This window comes from Halyomorpha halys, unplaced genomic scaffold (genome assembly GCF_000696795.3).
Source record: "Halyomorpha halys isolate HHAL.00 unplaced genomic scaffold, Hhal_1.1 Scaffold267.1, whole genome shotgun sequence".
NCBI lineage: Eukaryota > Metazoa > Arthropoda > Insecta > Hemiptera > Pentatomidae > Halyomorpha > Halyomorpha halys.
Genome location: NW_027111312.1, coordinates 552,390 through 573,905, shown reverse-complemented (window position 1 = coordinate 573,905; position 21,516 = coordinate 552,390). Strand labels below are relative to the sequence as shown.

Sequence of the window (21,516 nt, the reverse complement as noted above, 5' to 3'; positions counted from 1 at the left end):
TTACTAATATCCCCATAGATAAAGTTTTATTTTTAGTAGAATCCAACTGGTCCACCATTGAACCACATACTTCCCTAGACCTTCCTTCCTACCTCAAGTCTCTCTAACTTTGTTGCGAATCCGGCTACCTCACATTCCAGGGTCAATTTTTTAAACCAATTTCAGGCCTAGCTATGGGTAATCCTTTAGCCCCCGATCTCTCCAATATCGTACTCAACGATTTATGTTCAGTTGCAAGCCTACCTTCTCGCCACAACCCCTGATGAAGACCTGAAACTCAGGTCGAAACGTCAGCATAAAATAAATAAATATGGTTTTGTTTATTTATGTTGTTCTTTGCTGACCGCACCCCCCGACAAACTTCTCCAATCATTAAATCATATTCATTTAGCTTTCTTTTTTCTAAAATATGTGAACTGGTGCTGTTACTACGGTGATGTCAGTATTACTTTTTAAAGTTGACTTAAAGGTAAGTCTCTATCAATATTGAAAAAGAAAATTTGATATAAAAAGAAACATCCAACAGAAATCATGACTTTAATTTAACACGTATTTTTTTATTTATGGCTACTTAAGTATTTATTTAGCATAGCGCTCTTATAGACCAATAATCTGCAAAATAGGACCCTTAGAAGAGCTGTCCTTACTTATACCTGTGAATAATGGACATCATCTGGTGCAGAAAAAGCTATTCTAAAGTTTAAAAGGTAAATAGTATGGAAAAATGTAAGGCCTAGGTCATACCAAAGGAACCTGGAGGATATACACTTACACATGTTTTAAGGATGATAAAAGTAAGACCTTTTTGATTTACAAGGCATGTAGTTGAAATAACAAAGAAGCATAGAAAGATCCCAGATACAATGGAATGATGGAGTAGCAAGATCCATATTTGGGATCCACAACTAGAGAACACAATTGAATGCAAAATTTATAGTTTAATTTAAAAGGATGTAGTAAACATAGTAGGGTTGGTTATTAGCTATTAACAAGTAGTGAATAATTAAAAACAAAAATAAAAATTTATTTTTTAAAGCATCTCTCATAGTTAATAAAATCAACTTGATTTACCTCTATTAGTCAATTAATAATACAATTGTGTATACAATGCTATACTAAAAAATAACGGTTTCTATCTGGAAACACAATTTCAGTTTTTAAAATGGAAATAAATGTTGTAAATAGTTAGTATAAAAACAATTTCAGAAATTAGATATTTAGCAGCAGTAGTAAAATTTATAACAAAAACATATCAAATAAAAACTAGTTACAAAATACAAGATACTAAAGAACTACTCAAATTCATAAAATATTGAAATATTAATTTTTCTTCTATTAAAAAAATTATTAAATTAAAAAAAAAATAGATAAATACATTTTTTAACCATTTAAAAGTAATAATTAGTAAATAAAAAACCTTCTAGAATATAAATCATAAATAAAAAAAAATATTAAATTTGTCAACATTTTTGATTAGTACACTTTAGACCTTTACATAAATAGCATAAATCTAATTATTATAAAATTCTGCCTCATGGGGCTTGCAACTAAATTACCCGTTAGAAAAGATTGGCACAAAAGAAGGCTTTACAAAAAAGCCAATTAGATTAATCACTACTGTTAGTATTTACCAAAGTTAGATTAATTATTAGCATTTTAATAAACGTATAAATAATAAAAGAGATAACACCAGTTATAAATTAAAATATAAATCAAATTTAAAACAATAAACAACAAATAAGATACTTAATGAAAAATCAGACTTCATTTTTTTGTTTTGAAAATAAATAACAAGAAAAATATACTAAAAGTTAACATACGAAAAAGATGGTCAGTGTTGCGGCCAAAAAAGAACAAAATAATTTTCAACTACGTATTGTTCGATGTTTCGCCCCACTTTGTAGGGCTTTATCAGGGCTGTTCAAGACGATAGGCTAAACAGACATTGACAATATCTGTTTAAACTATCGTCTTGAACAGCCCAGATGAAGCCTTACAAAGTGGGGCGAAACGTCGGACAATACGTAGTTGAAAACTATTTTGTTCTTTTTTGACTGTAACACTAACCATCTTCTTAATATTTTAAATTAAACAGTCAACTATTTATATTCATATAAAAGTTAACATTGTGCCTATAGTGAAATGTGAACAGCTCTACAGGATTTGTTGATAATAATTGGATCTAATATTAATTTCTGGTTATATAAACATGCAGTAGGCCTAGAAGCAATATCACATGATTTTTGGCTCTATTTGACCGAAGCAATTATATCAAAGTGTTTGAACAACATATGCTCGTAAAAAAACTATATTTTTAAGATTGTTAACATTCATAATAGCAAATAGATATTTGTTTTGATCACCACAGTTATGGCTAATTAACATACATAATTGATAAGATCTATTTATAAAATAATTGGAAGCCTAATATAGGAAACAGCATATTTCAACATTCATTAAAATATTTTTAAATCATACATGAACAAAGCTCTTGATTTCCGGATTACAGTCATAACAGATTTCTAGTAATAGTTGCCTTAATTTATAACAAGGATTGGACCCATAACCTATCTTAATGAAAATTAAGAATTAACATTATGAATCAATTATAAAAAGTCTAGAATAGTACCTTGATGATTAGAAGAATACTGATCAAAATTAGGCATCAATGGTCATTATCCAGTTTAAATAATAATCCAATACTACTTCATTCCAAAATAGCAATATAAATTATAAATAAGACTGAAGACATTTAAAGATATCTGCACCTTTAAAAAAAATATATATATCTATGAACATTAACAACTAATTCATCCACAAAACTAAACACCGATTACATAAAATATGTACAATAATTAATATTAGATTAGCAAATTAAAAGCATTACAATGCTATTTACTTTCACCAACACCTAAAGCTTAGTTTAATAACAAAAAGAAATCAAACTAATTACGAATTGAATTATTTTAAAGTTTTTATATTCAAAAGAAAATTTTATTAAGAGAGATATAATGCTAAAGTAGGGTGGTGTAGCCTTAATAGCAGTCCACGACAAAAGCTAAAAGGTTGGGAAAAAGTAAAGGAAGCTTGTTATGAAGCTTATTAGGCTTTGTAATAAATATAGATCCACTTAAATTTAAAAATAAAAAGTACATCATAAAAAACAACATACAAAATGGATACTTTAAGCAAAAAAAGAGATAGGCTAAATCAAGAAAGGTAAAATTATAGCATTAAATGTTATAACTTGTGAGGAGAGAACTAATAAGTCTAGAAGGAATGGTTGAATGAGAAGCTAAAAAGTGGAAATAGTGAAGGGAAGATGAAAAACCTGGAAAGACTTTGTTGAGGAAGAATTCACCAAAGGCTATGGAATGTTGTATATAAATTGAAGTGGATAAAGGACAGTTTTGAAGAAATGAGAAACATCATTGAAAATATACTTAAGAGGAAGAGAAAAGTTAAATCAGTTAAAACAGGAATGAATGAGGAAAGATCAGATAGAAGGTTCTGAGGCAGAGGATAAAGAGTTTAACGACCTGATGACAGGCTATTACACAGGAACAATAATCAGAATGACCCAGCTGTAAAGGACATCCTACACGATCAGGAATTGCAGAACAGCCATATCAGCCACTTATAGCTGTAAGGCATGTGACCATTCATGGCTTGAGGTCTTCGGACCGAAATTATAAATATGTTTATGGTTTTTAAACTAATAAAGAAAATAGCAATATTTTCAAGTTATAGCTTAGTAATAATTTTAGAGGCACATTCAAAAATAAATATTAAAGGACCAAACATTAAAAATTTTGTCATAATTAATATTAACTTTGTTTATAGAAGATGACTTGTCTTATAATTATTCGGAAATGTAGAATTACAATAAAACTTTTACTTCACCATAATAACAGTTTTTTTTGTTTTCAGTCCCTGATTTCACTAGCAACAATTAGTGCATGTAATAACATATTAACAGAATTCAAAGCACCATACGTAACAATAATTATTACCTAAAAATCATTGCTAATGCCATTAATATGCATAAATATGGTTCTCTCTAATAAAATTATAGACTATATGTATAGAATATATATATATATAGAGTGTGCGTTAGTAAAAAATATATTTTATAAATTTGAAAGTTCTAATTAATTTAGAATCAAAAAAGGCAAGCTTGTTTAGTGATAAGAAGACTAATGACAACAAGTCTCTAATTAGATTATCATAGTTTCATTGGATTTTTTCCCTAAAAAGATCCATAACATAGTTGAAAAACTATTCCTGATTTTTATACTTGCTTATAATTCGGGCAACTACAATCTATGATTATCATATTCCATAAAATCCTAAAGGAACAGTATTCCAATTATATTATGTTCTTTAAATTTTAAAAACTACCACAAATGCTAAGCTGAATTACTTCCCTCCTTAGTATATATACTTAGCAAAAGTTGTAAATATAAATGTAATTATAGCAATTGCACTATGTGACACAGCACCTTAACAATAAGATATGAGCATTTCATAATCTTTACTCACATCACATTAAACACACGTAAGAGTTACATTAAAAGAATGTAACTTAATTAAGGTTAGAAAAAGATAGACTAACTTTCAGTATGGTAGTAACTTTCACAAAACAGAAGTACATGTGTTAAATCATAAAGAGTAGTATTCATACTTTACATTAAACAATACAACATTAAATAATAATAATAATAATAAAAATCAGGACACCCTGAAATAGCATTAATGGCAGCAATTACGTGGATAGTATAGCTGACACTACCTGAAATAAGGTTTACAACATCAATGGCTATCTATATTAATGAATATTAGCAAAATATTCCAAAGTAGTTTTGATGAATATAGTTTAGTAATGGTACCACGGCTGTTTCCTGACCCATCTCAACCGTATACCAGCATCGGTTCTTATCTTGATAGAAGCAGCTTCTGCTGCACGGACAGTTTCCTTCACACTTTGCATCAAGTTCTGCGCATTTCCAACGAGCATGTCAGTTGCTTCCTGATCTTCCTCAGTACCTAAATAAAGAGAAACACCAATGAATACTACAGAGATAAATTTTTTTAATTTTCTATTGTTTGAAATGTATATCAAATATTTGCTATTGTGTAAATATATATACACACAAAAAAAAACTATTCCTAGTTTTACACAGATATACACAATAGCAAATATTTAAGTTATCCCAGGTATTTGACTGGTTCTTCAGATTAAATAAACGAAAGGAAACTAGAAAATAATTCATGCGTTAGCACTGTATTTTCACAACAAAAATATTTTTTCCAATTTTAGTAAGATCAATCTTTATAACCACTTAAAAAAAACTATTTACTAAATAATTCATTATTTTTTTTTTTTTTTTACTTACTTCACAACTAAGACAACAATAAGTATTAAAACAATAACTATTTCTTAGTTTTATAACTAATTAAAGATAACAAAAATAAAAATTCTCTCCAAAAGAAACATTAAAAGAGTAAAGAAACTTCAACTGAAACATATTTTGAAAATTATCTAAATAGTTTATAGTTTCAACAATTAATTTCCATATTGATTCATATAATGTAATTACTTCATTTCATTGTTCAAACTAGGCAACTATCTGCAAAGTTTTATCATTTTATTAGAATTTGTCAATTCAATAAATGTTGTCATTATTTCACTTTCATCCTCGCTTACCACTTTAACCACCTAATTATCTGCCTAGTTTGTCCAGACTACTGAACTAGAGATATAGTCACTCATTAGTATGTCCAGTTCAGTAGCCCGGCAAAATTAATAAAATATTGTTAGATTTAGGTGTCAACGATGAAAATGAAATTGTGAAAGAGTTTATTGAATAGACGAAGTCTAATAAAATGACAATAAAGAAATTAATGCATTATAATCTTAAAATGACCATTAGTAATCAAAGTCAAAAATGAGAATATAAATGAAAAAATAAAAATATGCTTGGTGAGCAATTTGGCTCATAATTCAACTCCAAAATAATTCTTGTTCAAATAAATGTGTCTTGGATATTTATCAATTCATTTCTGAATTTCTACAATTTTTTTTTTTAATTCTAGTAGTTTTCTACATAAAAGAGTAGAAAAAGGCCAATTTAAGTTTGAAAAACATTCATTTATATTAATTTTATAGAGAAAAAATAATGTTAGCAACAGCGAATGTGAAATCAAAATCAGTGACTCATAAAAATCGCTTAAAATGTCCTATTTAGATTGTATTCAAACTTGTCAGATATAAAAAATAAGAGTCAAAAACAAGTACCCTTCATTAACTCAGATTTGACTAAAATTAACTGTTCAAGTATCTTTATTTCAATAGTGAATGTATACAAATATAACAATGTTAACAGACATCAAAGATAACAAATCAAAAAAAGTAAAGACATGTTAAATGTCAAAGATATCAATCATATTTATCAAAATTATTCATAAATATTTTTAAAAAGTATATCATTAATATTAAGGAAACAGTAAGCAAGTTGATAAAAATAAACAAATTAATATTATTTAAAAAACAAAATAGTAGGAATCTATAATCTAAAATAACAAAAAAAAAGTACAGCTATCTATCTACTTTTGTGAGAAATCACTATTAATCTATAACCATGCTAATCCAAAAATTAGTGAAAAACTTACTCGATCCAATCATCATATCTTGGAAAGCAGGCACAAATATTAAAATAGAAAAACTAATAAGAAAAGAAATTATAAGTGCAAAATATTAATTTGGTCATTAACATTTAAACATAATTGGATTACTCACATGTCAATAACTAATAAACATTTATCATAAATAAAAAAAAATTAGTAAACATACAACCTATAAGAAATTAATAAGTAAAATAGCATGCAGCAGATATTAAAGTTTTAAACATTTGGTTAATTATAATATTAAGTAAAAATTTCAAAAATACACTAATAGCATATTTGATTTTAATCAGTAATACTAAAATTGAAATTATTCATGCTTGCTTGCTTAAATGCACTTATAAAAACCACAAGATAAATTTTTTTTTTGGTAATTTCTTCAGCATTTGCAAGCTTTAAATATATATAAATTCTATTAGTTTTTTTTTTTTCGAACTATTATTCCTTTATTTGAACCATCAAAACCTTTCATCATCCTTTTATTCATTGATGGATTTTTTTTTCTTTTATTTGCTACTATAATTAGAGACTGTTTTAATTAAAAATAAAATATATAAATTTGCTATGTAACATACCTCCACAAACTAGACAACTCTTAAAAAGCTTTCTTTATCTCTTTAATGAGTATAGCATTATTTATCAAAAGCTGTGATCGAATTAAAACTAAAAACATCATTTGCATTAATCTTATAAAACTATTACTCATGATTTCCAACCACTGTGCTCACTCGGAAGATAAAGATACTTTCTGAAGAAGCCCCTGTCCGTAGAGATCTTACAAATTCATACAGCAATTGAGTTTGGTTTATTTTTCATAAAAAACAATCTTAGTAACAAGTGGTAACATTACAAGGAGGTTAATAGTAATCAATCTTTGGTATAGACCAAAAGGCAGGTTTGATTTAGAAAACAGCTCTACAATGATGAAAGTCATATAATAAATATTATCAAGATATAAAAATAAATGATACTAATCAGCATCCAGGGATAATGCATATTTAATGAAATAAATAAATCTTGATTAAATCGACCAGTATAAAAGTGGAAAATTTAAAGATATGACTAATAAATAAATAAAAAATTAATAAATATGATAGAATGAATGAACAAAAATCAATTTCTAGAACTTGTTAGAATGAAATTTGTAGAGCAAAAAAATCAATATTTAATCAGTAAAACTGGAATTTTCAGATTCTTATATTCATAAAACTTAAATAGATGATAAGTATCTAATAATAGTACATATTTCCTAAAATAAAATAAAAGTAACAGTAGAAACAAACCTCAAAAGAGTCTAGTTCATTGTTCATTCCTTCTTTTATTTTTAAATGTCGGTATAATGTACGATACAAGAAAAATGTAAAAAATAAATTGTATTTATATATTTAATTATATATTACATTTATAATGTATCTTCAGTAAACAGAAAATAAAGTGAAACCTCTCCAAATGCGCACGCACCTTAGGCTGAGAATAATTTTTAAATGTCCCGGCCAGGAAATATAGGAATGTAGGATTCTTTTTCAATGAACACTCCTCTGATGTGTAGCCAATCAAATTTGGATATATTTGGTTAATACATATCCATTTAGCAATTCATTGAAAAACAAAAATACAAATTTTTCAGAGCCCAAAGATTTTATGCACTTCTAATCTTTGTAATAGGTAATTAGCAAACCAGAATTGGACATACAGTTGATTTATGTAAAGGAAATTAATATACAAAGTTCATTAAACCAGAGTAAAAATAGGAACCAGAAAATACAGACATTTTTACAGCCAGAACCGGAAAACTTAAAAATTATTATATATGCAGTGAACAGAGTAAGTAACTGGTCAGTATTTGTAACTATACTTTAGGACTCTTGAGGCAAGATTATATTGTGTTGGTATAAACTATTGAATAATTTATTTTAATTGAACTATTTATAATGGATGATACATATTCAAGTATATTTTTTTTTAGTTTATAATGATAAACACATATTCAGCTATATCAGATGAAAATTATGATACAAATATATGTCCCAAGGAATTAGAAAATGGTATCCTAGATAAAAATTAACAACTACCTCAATACAGTTTTTTTATAATGTACTAATTTGCTGTCTTGGAAGAATCATGATACAACTGTAAACAATCTTTAAATTAACTTTATAATGTTAGCAGGCTCGAAAATGGATTAACTAGATGTTTGTAAATCAACATAATTGTAATTACAAAATTCCTTGACAAATTTGTAAGTAGAGTTATGTTGACATAAAAACATCTAGTAAATGTAGTTTTGAGCTCCCCAACATTATAAAGACAATTTCACAAAGTTTATAATTGCATTATTATTCTTCCGGATCAGCGATACAAAATTAAAGAATATTGGAAAAATTGAACCATAGTAGTGTTGAAAATAATATGTTTTGCATTTATAGCACCTGATAGTAAATAGCTCATTACAGAGTAATTATATACTCAACTTTTATGACAATCACAATTAACTTCTCTTTGACTATTTGACATATTATCATGATTTAGAAAAGAATCATTCTTTACTTAATTTCTTTAGTTGATGGCCACCCCCCTCCCTCAGAATTCACTAACAAAACAATTGTATCGTTGGAGTATTACTACCTAGTTTTATACTTTTTACTAAAACAAAAAACTTTATATTTTTGATTTTTTAATACAAAGAAATTTTTTTCTTGATAATTACAGAATTCAACAGAGGAATGAGTTCCTTAGTAAACAATGAAATAATTCATAACCAAATTGAAAATTATAACTTCTCTAAATATTGTGATTTCATGCAAGTGGTGATAAAAAAAAAAAATCTAAGTGCAAAATATACACTATTCAAATTAATAATCTGCTAAACAGATCTATATTTCCTACAGACTATAAGAGCTAATGCTTGCAAATACTATACTCGATCCTAGACATGCATTTTTTAAATTTAAATGCTCAAACAAGTGTAGATTAAATGCATCAAATACAAAATAATATTTGCATTTACCGCCTTCAAGTTCCGCTAGTTCCTTTCTGGGAATGATCTCTGCAATTCCATATTTACATAGAACAAAGCCATGTATTTATAGCACAGGTTAAATGTTAAAAATAAAAAGCCAAAGACAAATCAAATATTTTTCAAGTTTAAATAAATATCTAACAATAGATGAATGATTAAGTTGTGATCAAAAAGTTATAACAGAACATAAAACAGGAAGTAGGACACCATCAATCAGACAACAATAATGATACAGGATTAAGATCTGTTAGATCACATTGGCAACTTCAATTGCCAAAACTGAGCTTTCTAATTAACTAATAATATTAGTTATTTTTTCATGAATTGTTTTTTGTGAAAAAATAATGCAGATTAGTAACATTAATACCTTTTTTTTTTTTAAAAGCTCAAATATATAATAATCTATGAACAGCATTTGAAAATTCCTGAAAATTATTTATGAATGGTTACAATTAATTATACAAATGAACTTTCTTTTTGTTACACTTTCATGATTTTTAAAGTGAAACTTCTTTTCCGACGTTCTACAACTCACGGGAAAAAAAATTATGAAGAAGTAAATTGATTAAGGGTGACAGTAGCGCTCCAGATGAAATGGAAGTGGTGGTAGGGGGCAATGCTAGTCAATTCTAGCATGAAAATTTTTATATTGTAATAGGAGAGTAGGAGATTAGAGGAGTTAAACAATCCTCATAGTGCCAGTCTGATTGAGTAAGCTCCTGCATAAAAATTTGTATATTTATATATTATATAATAATTATATTATATTGTACTTTTGTAAATAAATAACTCTTACAATATAAACAATTTTCCTGCAAGAATTGACATAGGTTGTTCTATTCTTATTACTATTATTTTGGAACTAATATTTTCTGCCTTGAGCTGTAAGAGGGAATGCATGATCATGATAGATATAATTTTAATACATTATTTCTTTCTTTTTTTTGTGGTCGTTTGTGGGAAAAGTGCCAATTTGTATAACTTCATAAAGGGTTAAGCAATATTTACAGGAAATAGAATTTTCATAATATTGGTATATTTTATGTTATAAACACAAAGTATTCCTAAATTGTTGGAAAAGAACCCCTTTTGAGGAAGATCAAACTTATAAAGAGTGCCAGCAGAAAAGCAAGTGTAACCAGTGTTTTTCATACAGTGGATTTCTAAATGCTTTGCTCCTGTAATAAAAATCTATACAAAAAAATAAGATAAAAAATATATACAACCGATGAAAATCTAACAAAATTATTCTTTTAAGTTTAAATGAATTTAGATTCAAGACAAAGTTTTGGCTAAATACCACTTATACCATAAAATTTAAGGATCAATAACTGTTTAAAATTAAAAATAATTTTCCTTCTTTAAAGTCACTTTTTGGTTTCAAACTTTTATTTTTGTAGTAAATTTACAGCCTAAATCATTCCCATTCTGGTTAGAAGAGGTAGGTAACCTGTAAACCTTTTCTTCCCTAGTTGAAATTGTTAAAGAGATTGAACCCAACAAGTAACAACAAAATATAATATAGATAAGGAGAATAGGATATTCAACTTCATTGCCACATAGAAGCAAAGATTCTTTTTGATCACATCTTACATCATGAATTAATAAATTAAATACTTTTACTATTACATTACTGTTATTTTTTGAACACAGATTAAATTACTTTAACAAATCTAAAACAATTTACGTTTACCTTTAACTACTATCAAAAGTATAGAAAACAGGGTTAAAGAAATGAGCTTCATAAAAAATTTAATAAAACCAGATTATCAATAATTAAAATGCTATAATAAAACCATTGTTACAAACATAATTAAAGGATTAAATGCAAATTCTGTTAAAATGTAAGTAGAACTACTTCATCACATGAGCCAATTTAAAGTTTATTTCTAAAGTGCAAATGTAACCAATACTTCCTTTCTAATAGAAAGATTTAAAATCTATTCCAAATCATTCCCAAATAATATCTCAGGAAACAATTATCAACAACTCCAGCAGGGTTTTTTAAGAGTTACTCACATCTGACAGCAATGGAATTAAAGCTCTTTAAAATACTAGGCTGACCAGTCTCAAGATATGGTTTCAATACATAGACACTGAGCATATCGGATGAATCAGCTTTACTAATTCATGAAAGGAAAATCCTCTGATCGATTTATGATGGACTCATAGAGGGCCAAAAAATGGTGTAGAAGGATAAATCAAGAATAGTATGTCCTTTTCAAGAAACAAGATATAGTGTAATTCATTCAACTCAGAAGGTTAAGATGGGTTGAACATTTGGCTTGGAAAATGAAGATTCCATCATAAAGAAAATTCTTAAAGAAATTCATGGTCCAAGATATGAGAAAAGACCTAAACTCCAGAAGCGAGATGGAATTGCTCATGCTGTTCAGACTCTGATTTCTGAGAATTATAATTACATAGGGTAGGATGCATGGCATAGATTAATTAAGGAGGCCTTGACTCAGAAATGGGTAGTCATTCCGATGATAAATGGAAATAGTTCAGGAAACAAATTAAAAAAGTATTATAGATAAAAACATTCAAAATTACTTTCCCTTCTCAGGTAAATCTAGCCAATAAACCAAAATGATCGACCACTTTTTGTCGATATTTTCACTTTATGGATAGAATTTCCATCTTTTTTTTTTTTTTTAATTAGTTTTAGTAGTTTCCCATCTTCATGACCCACCACTGGACTGGTAATTTGATAAAATAAACAGAGACCTCCAGAGAGATTACAAAGAAACTTTATGCAAAAATGTGGAAGAGATAGAGGTGATTTTGTTGAGTATTTTATTTACTTATATACTTATTAATTAAATAAAATAAAAAGTAAGCATAAATAAAATGTGACTCAATCATTTTTCTCTCGAACCCTTCAAATAATATAAAAAATCAAACATATGTACTATCTACATAAATGGTAAAAAAAAATCCATTCTTCGAGTAATTTGTTTGTAATGGTAAAATAAATACTAAAGAACTTATTAGCCAATCCAATACAACTATTACTATCGATTATTAGTTATTTACAAAACATCAGTGGATTGTGCATTCTCTATAAATGTTGGTGCAAGTGATATATACAGTTTATATGGCCACATAAAAGTTAACTATTTCATAGCTATTCCAAAGCAGGTCCTAGGTTTGTAAAAATATATTTTAGTAAAGAATGTCAATAAACAATGGACTCCACTAGGTTACTAGAGCAGCATGGTGCCAAGTGGATTTTAAGTGAAGGCCCCGTTCACTAAGAGCACTGTTTGGTTTCTTTTCTACCATTATGATCTATCGATTCAGTCTGATGTACAAAGATACAACAAAGAATATATATAGTATTAGTTTAAGTAGAAGAAAAAATTATACCAGAGAAATCCAATGAACCCCTTGCAATAATCAGGCCAGATATCAATAAACAAGAGTCAATATTTTGTCAAGTAATTCCCAGTGAAGAAAGACTTGCAATATCTCATGTAAGAATAACAACTAAAATAATTCCAAACAAGTTTAATATAATTAAATAGAAAAAACACACTTTATTTCACTAATAAAAAAAATTGTATTTTAGTTGTTAGGTTAAATATTATTTGGGTGATCTTAGTAAGTACGAATGTTGACAAGATAAAGATATCCAAACCCAACTAATTCCAAGTCCACGAGGTTGATAAAAGAGTGACAGCACTGACATATTAGATAAATTCTTTATGTTAGGTTAGTAAATTTTCTTTTTGCTAAGAAAAATGACTTCTAATTTTTTGATTTATAAATTAAATTAAATGGATATCGCCAAATTACTGAGAATTAGTTTACCTGGCCATTTCAGAAATATGGGGGAATTGTTAAACACTATTTCTTAAATATGAAATAAATAGAATAATATGAAGTAAGTACTTAAATATGAATTACATTATTTCTTAAATGTGAAGTGCGATATGAAATAAATAGAATAATATGAAGTAAGTACTTAAATATGAATTACATTATTTCTTAAATGTGAAGTGCGATATGAAATAAATAGAATAATATGAAGTAAGTACTTAAATATGAATTACATTATTTCTTAAATGTGAAGTGCGATATGAAATAAATAGAATAATATGAAGTAAGTACTTAAATATGAAGCACACTGTTTCTTAAATTTGCAACTATGAAGGTAATACTTAGTACTTCAGATTTAAACTAGAAGAATAATTAAAAGGATTCTCCCATGGTAAGCAGTCTGACAAACTGGTCAGTCATGTTACTAATTGAATAACTGAAAATTATAAATAATTTGAAAATCAGAAATACAACCAACTAAAGAATACAAAAAATAAACTAAGAACATTGTAGAATAAAGTAAATTATAAGTACGGTTGAGCCTAATAGCACTAGAAGTTTCCAACACAAGTTTAACATATTAAGATAGGAATGCGAAAAAATAAACCATCAAATCAAATTTTAAGAATGAAGTTTTATGTGAATGAATGAACAGCAAGAATGTTGGTAAATATACTACTAAATCAAAAATTCAACAACCATTCTACAAAATAAATACAAATGGCAGACCAAATAATTCAAACAATTATTTTTAAATATTAAATTATGTAAATTGTAAATTAAAAAACAAACTATCAACTTACCCTGAGCACCAAGCATTGTTGCTTTCACAGTAGATAAAATTTTCAGTTGAGTACCGATCGTGGGTATCCTTTCACACACTTGAAGAAGACTCTAAAAATAAAATATGATACTTTGGATATTACAGTTGAATGGCATACATAGAATAATAAATAATATTTCTAATTTTCACTTATAAAAATTAAAAGTAGATCACTAAAATGGTTCACAGCAATTTACATAAATATCAATAAGAATCTAACCGTTCTCATTCTCTTATCGGTACATTCTCTTGCTAGCTCCTTGGCAAGCCTGGTAACTTCCTCAGATGCTTCAGCAATTTCTTTAGCAGTTGCTATTAAATCCCTTTTAGTTCCTCCCTCTCCTCTGACCAGTTGAGAAAGTCGACCCATGAGGAGAGCCATCCTTTTTGCAGCAGCTATGATATCATTATCCTTTGAAGACCACTGACGGACTTCTTCATGGAGTCCATGAGCAGCCATCTATAAACAAACAAAAATTACTTTACAACTATACTTAAATTTCGCGTTTGTATCAATCAATAATTCATTCAGCCATATAACAAATATTTCATGTATCATAGATAATTTAAGAAATAAAAATGACTTAAAAGTAAGTATAAATAATCTATTAAAAGCTCATTCAATCATCAATTTTATTCAGATTTCTTTTCTCTGACGACTTAAAAAAACAATGTCTCATGATCCGTTCATTACAAGTACAAAATTTAATTACCATGATTGGTTGGTTAGGCTGTGGAGCTTGCATGAACATATCATCTTCATCATCTGTTTCAGCTGGAGGTGGTGGTCTTGGTGGAGGAAGCTCACCACCAGGTAGTGGAGGTCTTGGAGGAACAAAATCTAAAAAAAAGTAATTACATAAATATTCCAATTACAAGGAAAAGAAAATTGTGTTTAAGGAAGTTATACTAATTTAGTTGGTCATCTAATTATTAGAGAAGATAAATTCATAACAGTAGTTTATTACTAGGTTTCCATTCAATGTTAGTTAATCATTCATAGCCATTTGGTACATTATTATATAATAGAATCTTTCAATAATGAGCAAATAACATTATTTTAGATTCTAAAAAAGTATAAAAATAGGATAAAATTTTTATCTAGTTAGACATGTCAAAAAAATAATCAAAATTTATAAATTCTAAATATTATAGATCAGGAACAGCAACTTAACAACAAATGACAAGCCAAGTATCTACACAATCTAATACAGAACATAACAACTTTCAAACCAAACAGATAGAAATTGATTAATATTATAAAGTTAGTATTAAATAAACAAATCAGAGCATTAGTAGATACAAGAAAACCTTATCATACTCGATTCTTATTTCTAAATAAACTTATTGGTCATGACAAAATTTTAAAATTGAAGTAAGCAGCTAATATACTTGTTTAAAAATACCTAAATATAAGAATTATATTTTTTACTTAAGCTTAAAATAAATTTGAAGACAAATATATCTCAGCTATAGCAATAAATAATTAAAGTAAAAAATCTCATCAAACATTAACATTTCACCTGCCCTCAAAAACTAATTGTAAAAATATAAACGCTATGTGAATTTTATGAAGTTAATTACACACCACATTACTTTTAAACGCTTTGAATACTTTTTACTTAATTTTAAAATTCTTCTGAAGATTAAAAGTTCATCATAAGATTGAACAATGAAGAAAAAATCTCAGCACATTATGTTTAAATTCAAGCAAAAGACCTTCTACCATTTCAATTCCAGAAATGTAAACATTAAAAAAAATAAGTCGAGTGAATTACACATCTCAGACAATGTTTAGGCTTTTACTATTGTCGGATTTAAGTAATCCGATTTTTACCGTAGTTTTTTGAATTTATATAAAGTCGGGGTCGGGGGTCTCATTTTCTGATGCCCCCCCTTGCCGCGAACACCGGAAGACCCCGAAGATGCTGCGACTGCAATGCTGCCCCAGCTTATGCACTATGCAAGCTAGGACCTGGCCTACCCCTACCATCACGCCAGAGTCCAGGACACGCTGGCCAGCCACGGAGGAACCAAGATGTCTCCGTCTCTTCAGACACTAGGCGAGGATACATGGTTTTCACCATATTCGCCAACCGCTGAACCTGTACCAGAAAGCAGCTAGAAGACGTCACTGCGGCGCCACAGACGTCACACAGCAGATAAAGCATATTATATATGCCAGGAGACCCCCAAATTTGTTCCTTTCTTATATTATTGTGGATAAAGATTACTGAACTAACTCACTACCCAGTTTGCCCCTCCAGGGAAATAACTTTATAAACAGAAAGAAATACATGCATGTTGTTATTGCCATAAAAGTCTCACAATTTTTAGCCCCCCTTTTTCCACACTAATAACATTTTAATTATCATCGTAAAATACACTTGGGATACCTGAAGTACAGCACTAACAGGTCCCGATGTAAACAACTATTATTTTTAAATTGACTCACGGTTGCAATTGAAAATTGGTGTCTTCCAAAAGTTGCTAAATCACAGTATTTGCTTCTGATTAGATCCAGTTTAACTTCTATTTAATGTAATGTATATTCTGAATAAGTGGAATAAAAAAAATTAATCATTATTATTTTAAAATTAATAATGGAAAGTGAACAATTTTTCCTACTTCTTATTAAATGTTATGGAGCTTTTGCACCATCTTCAGAAGTTTTCCCTCCATTCTTCTTTTATGTGTTCTCAACACATCATAGTATGGATAGACCATGTCATATATAATTTACATTCTTATATTACAACATAAAACTTGTAAAAGTCCCACTATTGTCCATCCAAGAATTTTGAAACTTTTTCCACATTATTTTGCTTTCAAACTAAACCTCTATATTTCCATAAATTTATTCCTAAAATTAAAGATTGTCAAGTCTGCAGATAAGCTTAGAAGCACAAATTTACATCATTCAGTTTAAATACTCTTTATCCAAATTGTCAGCACTTTCACAAAAGGGTCCTACAAGCTTGGTCCCGATGGGATTACAGGGATAGCATTCCTTGACTGGCTCTAATTAAGCTGATTCTGTTACTGGAATAAGGTTTTTTTTTGTCATTGTTCAATTTTTAACTCCCAGCTGGGTATTTTTTTTTCAGTTATTTTTTTCTTATATTCTGCATTTTATTTTACTAATCTTTTTGCAAAGTTCGTTACTCATATGATTTTCAGTAGTAGGTAGTTTTGGATCAATTTCTACTTTGTTATTTTTTTATATTTTGCTTTGTGCAGCTTTAGAATTATTTTTTTTTTTTTTACATTTTCATTAATTAAAAATTGAATCTCTCCAATTTAGATGGACAGTATATTTCAGCTATTTGCCCTTTCTGTCCAATACATTAATAAATTTCTAATTATATCTAGGTAGATCTAGACGTTTTGAATAGCATGTTGTGCTATATTGTGACTTTATAAAAAAAATCCCATTTCCTGCAAAGTACTTTGCCCACCCTCGTCATGAACATAACTCCAGTTTCTTGTTCTTCTCTCGCTCTATACACTTCATTTACTTAATTAGCTATTTATTTCAAAAAGTACAGACCTGATGAGTCATCTTCACTCTTTTTCAACCTTATATTTATATGTTTATTTCTTCCAGTTTTGTTTGCCCTCTATCTTTAAAAAAAGTACACCTTTTAAATGGTCCATTCATCTGAATTCCAGTCCACTTATTTTCTAAGGTTTGTTTGGCTTTTCTAATTACCCTTTATACTGGCCAAAACAGTCACTATTATTTCAAAAATAAATGTTATAAATTTGTGGAAATGATTTTTAAAATTTACTGAACAGTTATATAGTAAATTATTTTTACAAAAAACAGGATAGTTAAGCAAGTTCTATACTTTTTACTGCAATGTATGCTACACAAAAATGTATACTGTTGTATGATAAAAGAATGTATTATAGCACAATACTCTCAAATAACTGAGTTATAAAGTTAAAACAAATATAAAAAAACAAAAAAAAAAACAGATAGTATAAATTACAGATAGACATGTAAAAAAATATACGATTTCAAATCAAGGATAAATAAACAATTATAAATCATACAATAAACATCAAACTATTAAGTTCTACAAGTCTAAAGTATTTAGAAAATCATGCTCATCTAGCTTTAAACACAAGCAAAATCATAAGTTAAAATACATTAATGTGCACGCAAGTGGTATTTACAAAAGTGTCTCTACCTGGTCCATCGTAGTAAGGCGTTTTAAAGATTGGTTTCTGGTAAACAGGCTCTGAAAAATATCTGTGTTTTATTTTACAACCAACACCACTAATAGGTGTTAATATAGAAAAAAATAGCAAGATAATTGTTTCCATTAGAGTAAAATATTCAAGCAATTAATTATTAATTATGAAAGACGATTATAGAATGTTAGCCATGTTATTTTAGATAATATATATGGATACATAAATAATAAAATAAACTGATGTTTTAACAAATTAATAAACGTAAGTCTTTCTTTAATATTTGAAAAAATAAACCATCTTGGACATCACAGGACATTGCATTCTTAGTGCCACTAATTAATATTAATTAACTATGATTCACCATCTCCATTTTTATAATTATTTTTTGGGATGGGTAAAATCTTTCCTGTCATATTTTTTTGGCTCAATGCTACAATAATTATCTACTCATGTGTTTGCTCATAATAAAAATTTCAAAAACTTCAAAAGCATCCATAGAATATTTACTTAAGAAACTAGTCTTATTTAAGTGACTTCCATTACTAGAAAGAATATTACTCCATAAGCTATTAAAATAAATAATAATGCTTTTTTTAACCACTAAAATATTTTTAAGTTAAACAGGCTTTGGAAAAAGTTTGTTTTCAATTTTTTTCTTTAAATAAATAAAAAACCATGCAGTGGTTAAGACATAATTAAAATAAAAGCTCATGCAATGTAAAAGATACTTAATCGTATAATATCAATTAATATTCTTATAAAACCTCCTTTTAAAAAAGTTTTAAATTATAATCGTATAGCCGAGAATAACTTAAAAACTAAAAATCACAGAAAGAGAAAACAAAAGAGATAAATAAATAGTTAGACATGAAAAGTAATTAGAGAATAATTAAGAAAAGAAAACCCATTATAACTTTTCACTCCTAACCCAGTAAATTACTTAATAAAATAAAATGGAAATGGTTTTTATCTTCGCTATGTTTTCTTTTAGAACTATATAGAGAAACTCTGTATGACTAGAAAAAAAAGAATTTCTGGGCCCTAAACTAAGTTGCACCCTCGAAGATTCTGTCTCCTCATTCCTACAAAATACACAATAATCCTGAACTTTTTTCATTAACTAAGCGACCAATCGTTTTAAACAATTGAAACCCAAATTGAAAGCCAAATGTAAGAGGGACATAGTGATTAATGTTAAAAAACATACTGTGTAGTAACCTTTTAGTTTTTTAGTAATTTCAAAAATGGAAAATTCATTCAGTTTGGCAGTATTCTTTGGACTCAAAATTCTAGTACACACATGTAGTATTCACCATGAAACAGGGTATCTAGCGAAGTAGGTAGAAGTAATTCCTTGACTTTTTCCTAACTTTTCCTTGACTATTTTCGAATCTATAATACTTATTACTTCATTAACCATTCATAAATTAATAATGAATATTTTAAATATTTAATTACTATTTTATTATTTTTTTTACTACTATAGTTAATTATTAAATGCACTTATTAATTCTTTAAACAGGTAAAATTTAGATTGGGATAAAGACTATTACTATTATTTAACAAGTACTAATATTAACAAAAACACTCTAAATTCTAATGAATGGTGAATAATTATATCATGATTTGACAGACATCCTCAAGTGACCTGACTTTTCAGGCCAATTAATATCTAAAAAAATAATTTCTCAGAACAGCTCAGTGACTTGTCCGTGTTTCACATGTTTCGTGACATTGTCCGTGTTTCACATGTTTCGTGACATTGTCCCTAAAGGTATAGGAGCCTTTAACAGAGCATTGAAGAAATTCTTCTAATCTTGGAAAGCTTAGCAAGAAAATAAGACATTCTAGGCCCCAAATTTCAAATTTGGAAATCAGACAGATTTCTTGAAAATGCTAGGGAATTAAACAGTTCTTCAGAATCACTTTATTCTTTAATAAACCCTGCATTAAATATATAATGTGTTTATCATTGAAAATGTTTTAGTAAAATTGATTATGTATTTCTTGAGGCATACTAACAATATATTTAATACAAAAGATTAAGAAATTGAAAAACAGTTGTGAGTAACAATGAAAAAAATAGTAATATTAATTAAAAAAAAAAAAAAAAATCATAATTTATATAAAGTATATTAATATTGCTTTTAATAATGTATATTTGATATAATAAACAATTTTATCTCTTTTGTTTTCCAAATAAAAAAGGTTAGTAATAATACCTGAAGAAGCGTTAGTATAAGCCTGGAATGAGCATTTCTCAATTGATGACTCCGTGGATACCAAATCTTGGACGCCACAAAGAGAATGAATGTTTTTTTCTGCTGATACATCTACAAAACAGCCTTGACTCACGAAAGGCTAACTTTATTTGTAACTGGATTCAGACTTACTTCATTAAAGAGAGCCTGGTCGGCCATAAAATAAGAAGCATTGGACATCATTAATTGAGACATCTAAATTTAGTAGTTTCAGCATACAAGAATTTTAATATCATGATGCAAAAACATATGATAAAAGACCTGTACTGTAGGAAAATTATTCCTCTCCCAAGAAAAATCAAAAACAAGTTGCTTGGCATCAAATTCTTATAGAAAGGTCTTAAATTAGTACCATTCCAGTTTTTAAAAAAGAATTAAAATTTTATTTTTAAGTATTTTTTATCATAAAATTTTAGATAATATCTTTAAATAATCTACATCAAGCCAACAAGTTTTTAATGAATTCAGCCCATTATATAAAAAAAAAAAAAGGTAGTAAAAACACTGTTTTGAGATATTTTTGCAATAAAGCATTAGCAATCATGAAACAAAAATCAGTTGTTTTTTTTTTTTTTTGATTTTTAAATATTATCACAACTAGTTTTTAAAAACTTCATTCTGAGAAAGTTTATGAGATGATGAATTAAGGAGTAACAATAACATGGCTTAATATAAATATAAGTATATATCTTATGTTTGTT

The 21,516-nt window shown here is 27.7% G+C and overlaps 1 protein-coding gene across 6 annotated transcripts in view; it reads right to left on the bottom strand.

Annotated features, from left to right (window-relative positions):
* Positions 1–1,054: 1,054 nt before the first annotated feature.
* The window catches only part of Vinc (vinculin), a 36,737-nt gene continuing 16,275 nt past the window's right edge, over positions 1,055–21,516 (bottom strand). Inside the window, exons 16-23 of one of the 6 annotated variants that reach the window (XM_067049326.1) lie at positions 20,777–20,887; positions 18,548–18,598; positions 15,065–15,192; positions 14,572–14,811; positions 14,332–14,422; positions 9,692–9,730; positions 4,890–5,046; positions 1,055–4,792 (exon numbers count right to left, since the gene is read on the bottom strand). In XM_067049326.1, coding sequence (XP_066905427.1) covers positions 4,789–4,792; positions 4,890–5,046; positions 9,692–9,730; positions 14,332–14,422; positions 14,572–14,811; positions 15,065–15,192; positions 18,548–18,598; positions 20,777–20,887 — 821 coding nt within the window. In that variant the 3' untranslated portion in view covers positions 1,055–4,788. Of the gene's footprint in view, positions 5,047–9,691; positions 9,731–14,331; positions 14,423–14,571; positions 14,812–15,064; positions 15,193–18,547; positions 18,599–20,776; positions 20,888–21,516 lie in introns of all 6 variants that reach the window. The other 5 variants (XM_067049325.1, XM_067049327.1, XM_014420326.2 and 2 more) reach the window with 5 other exon arrangements.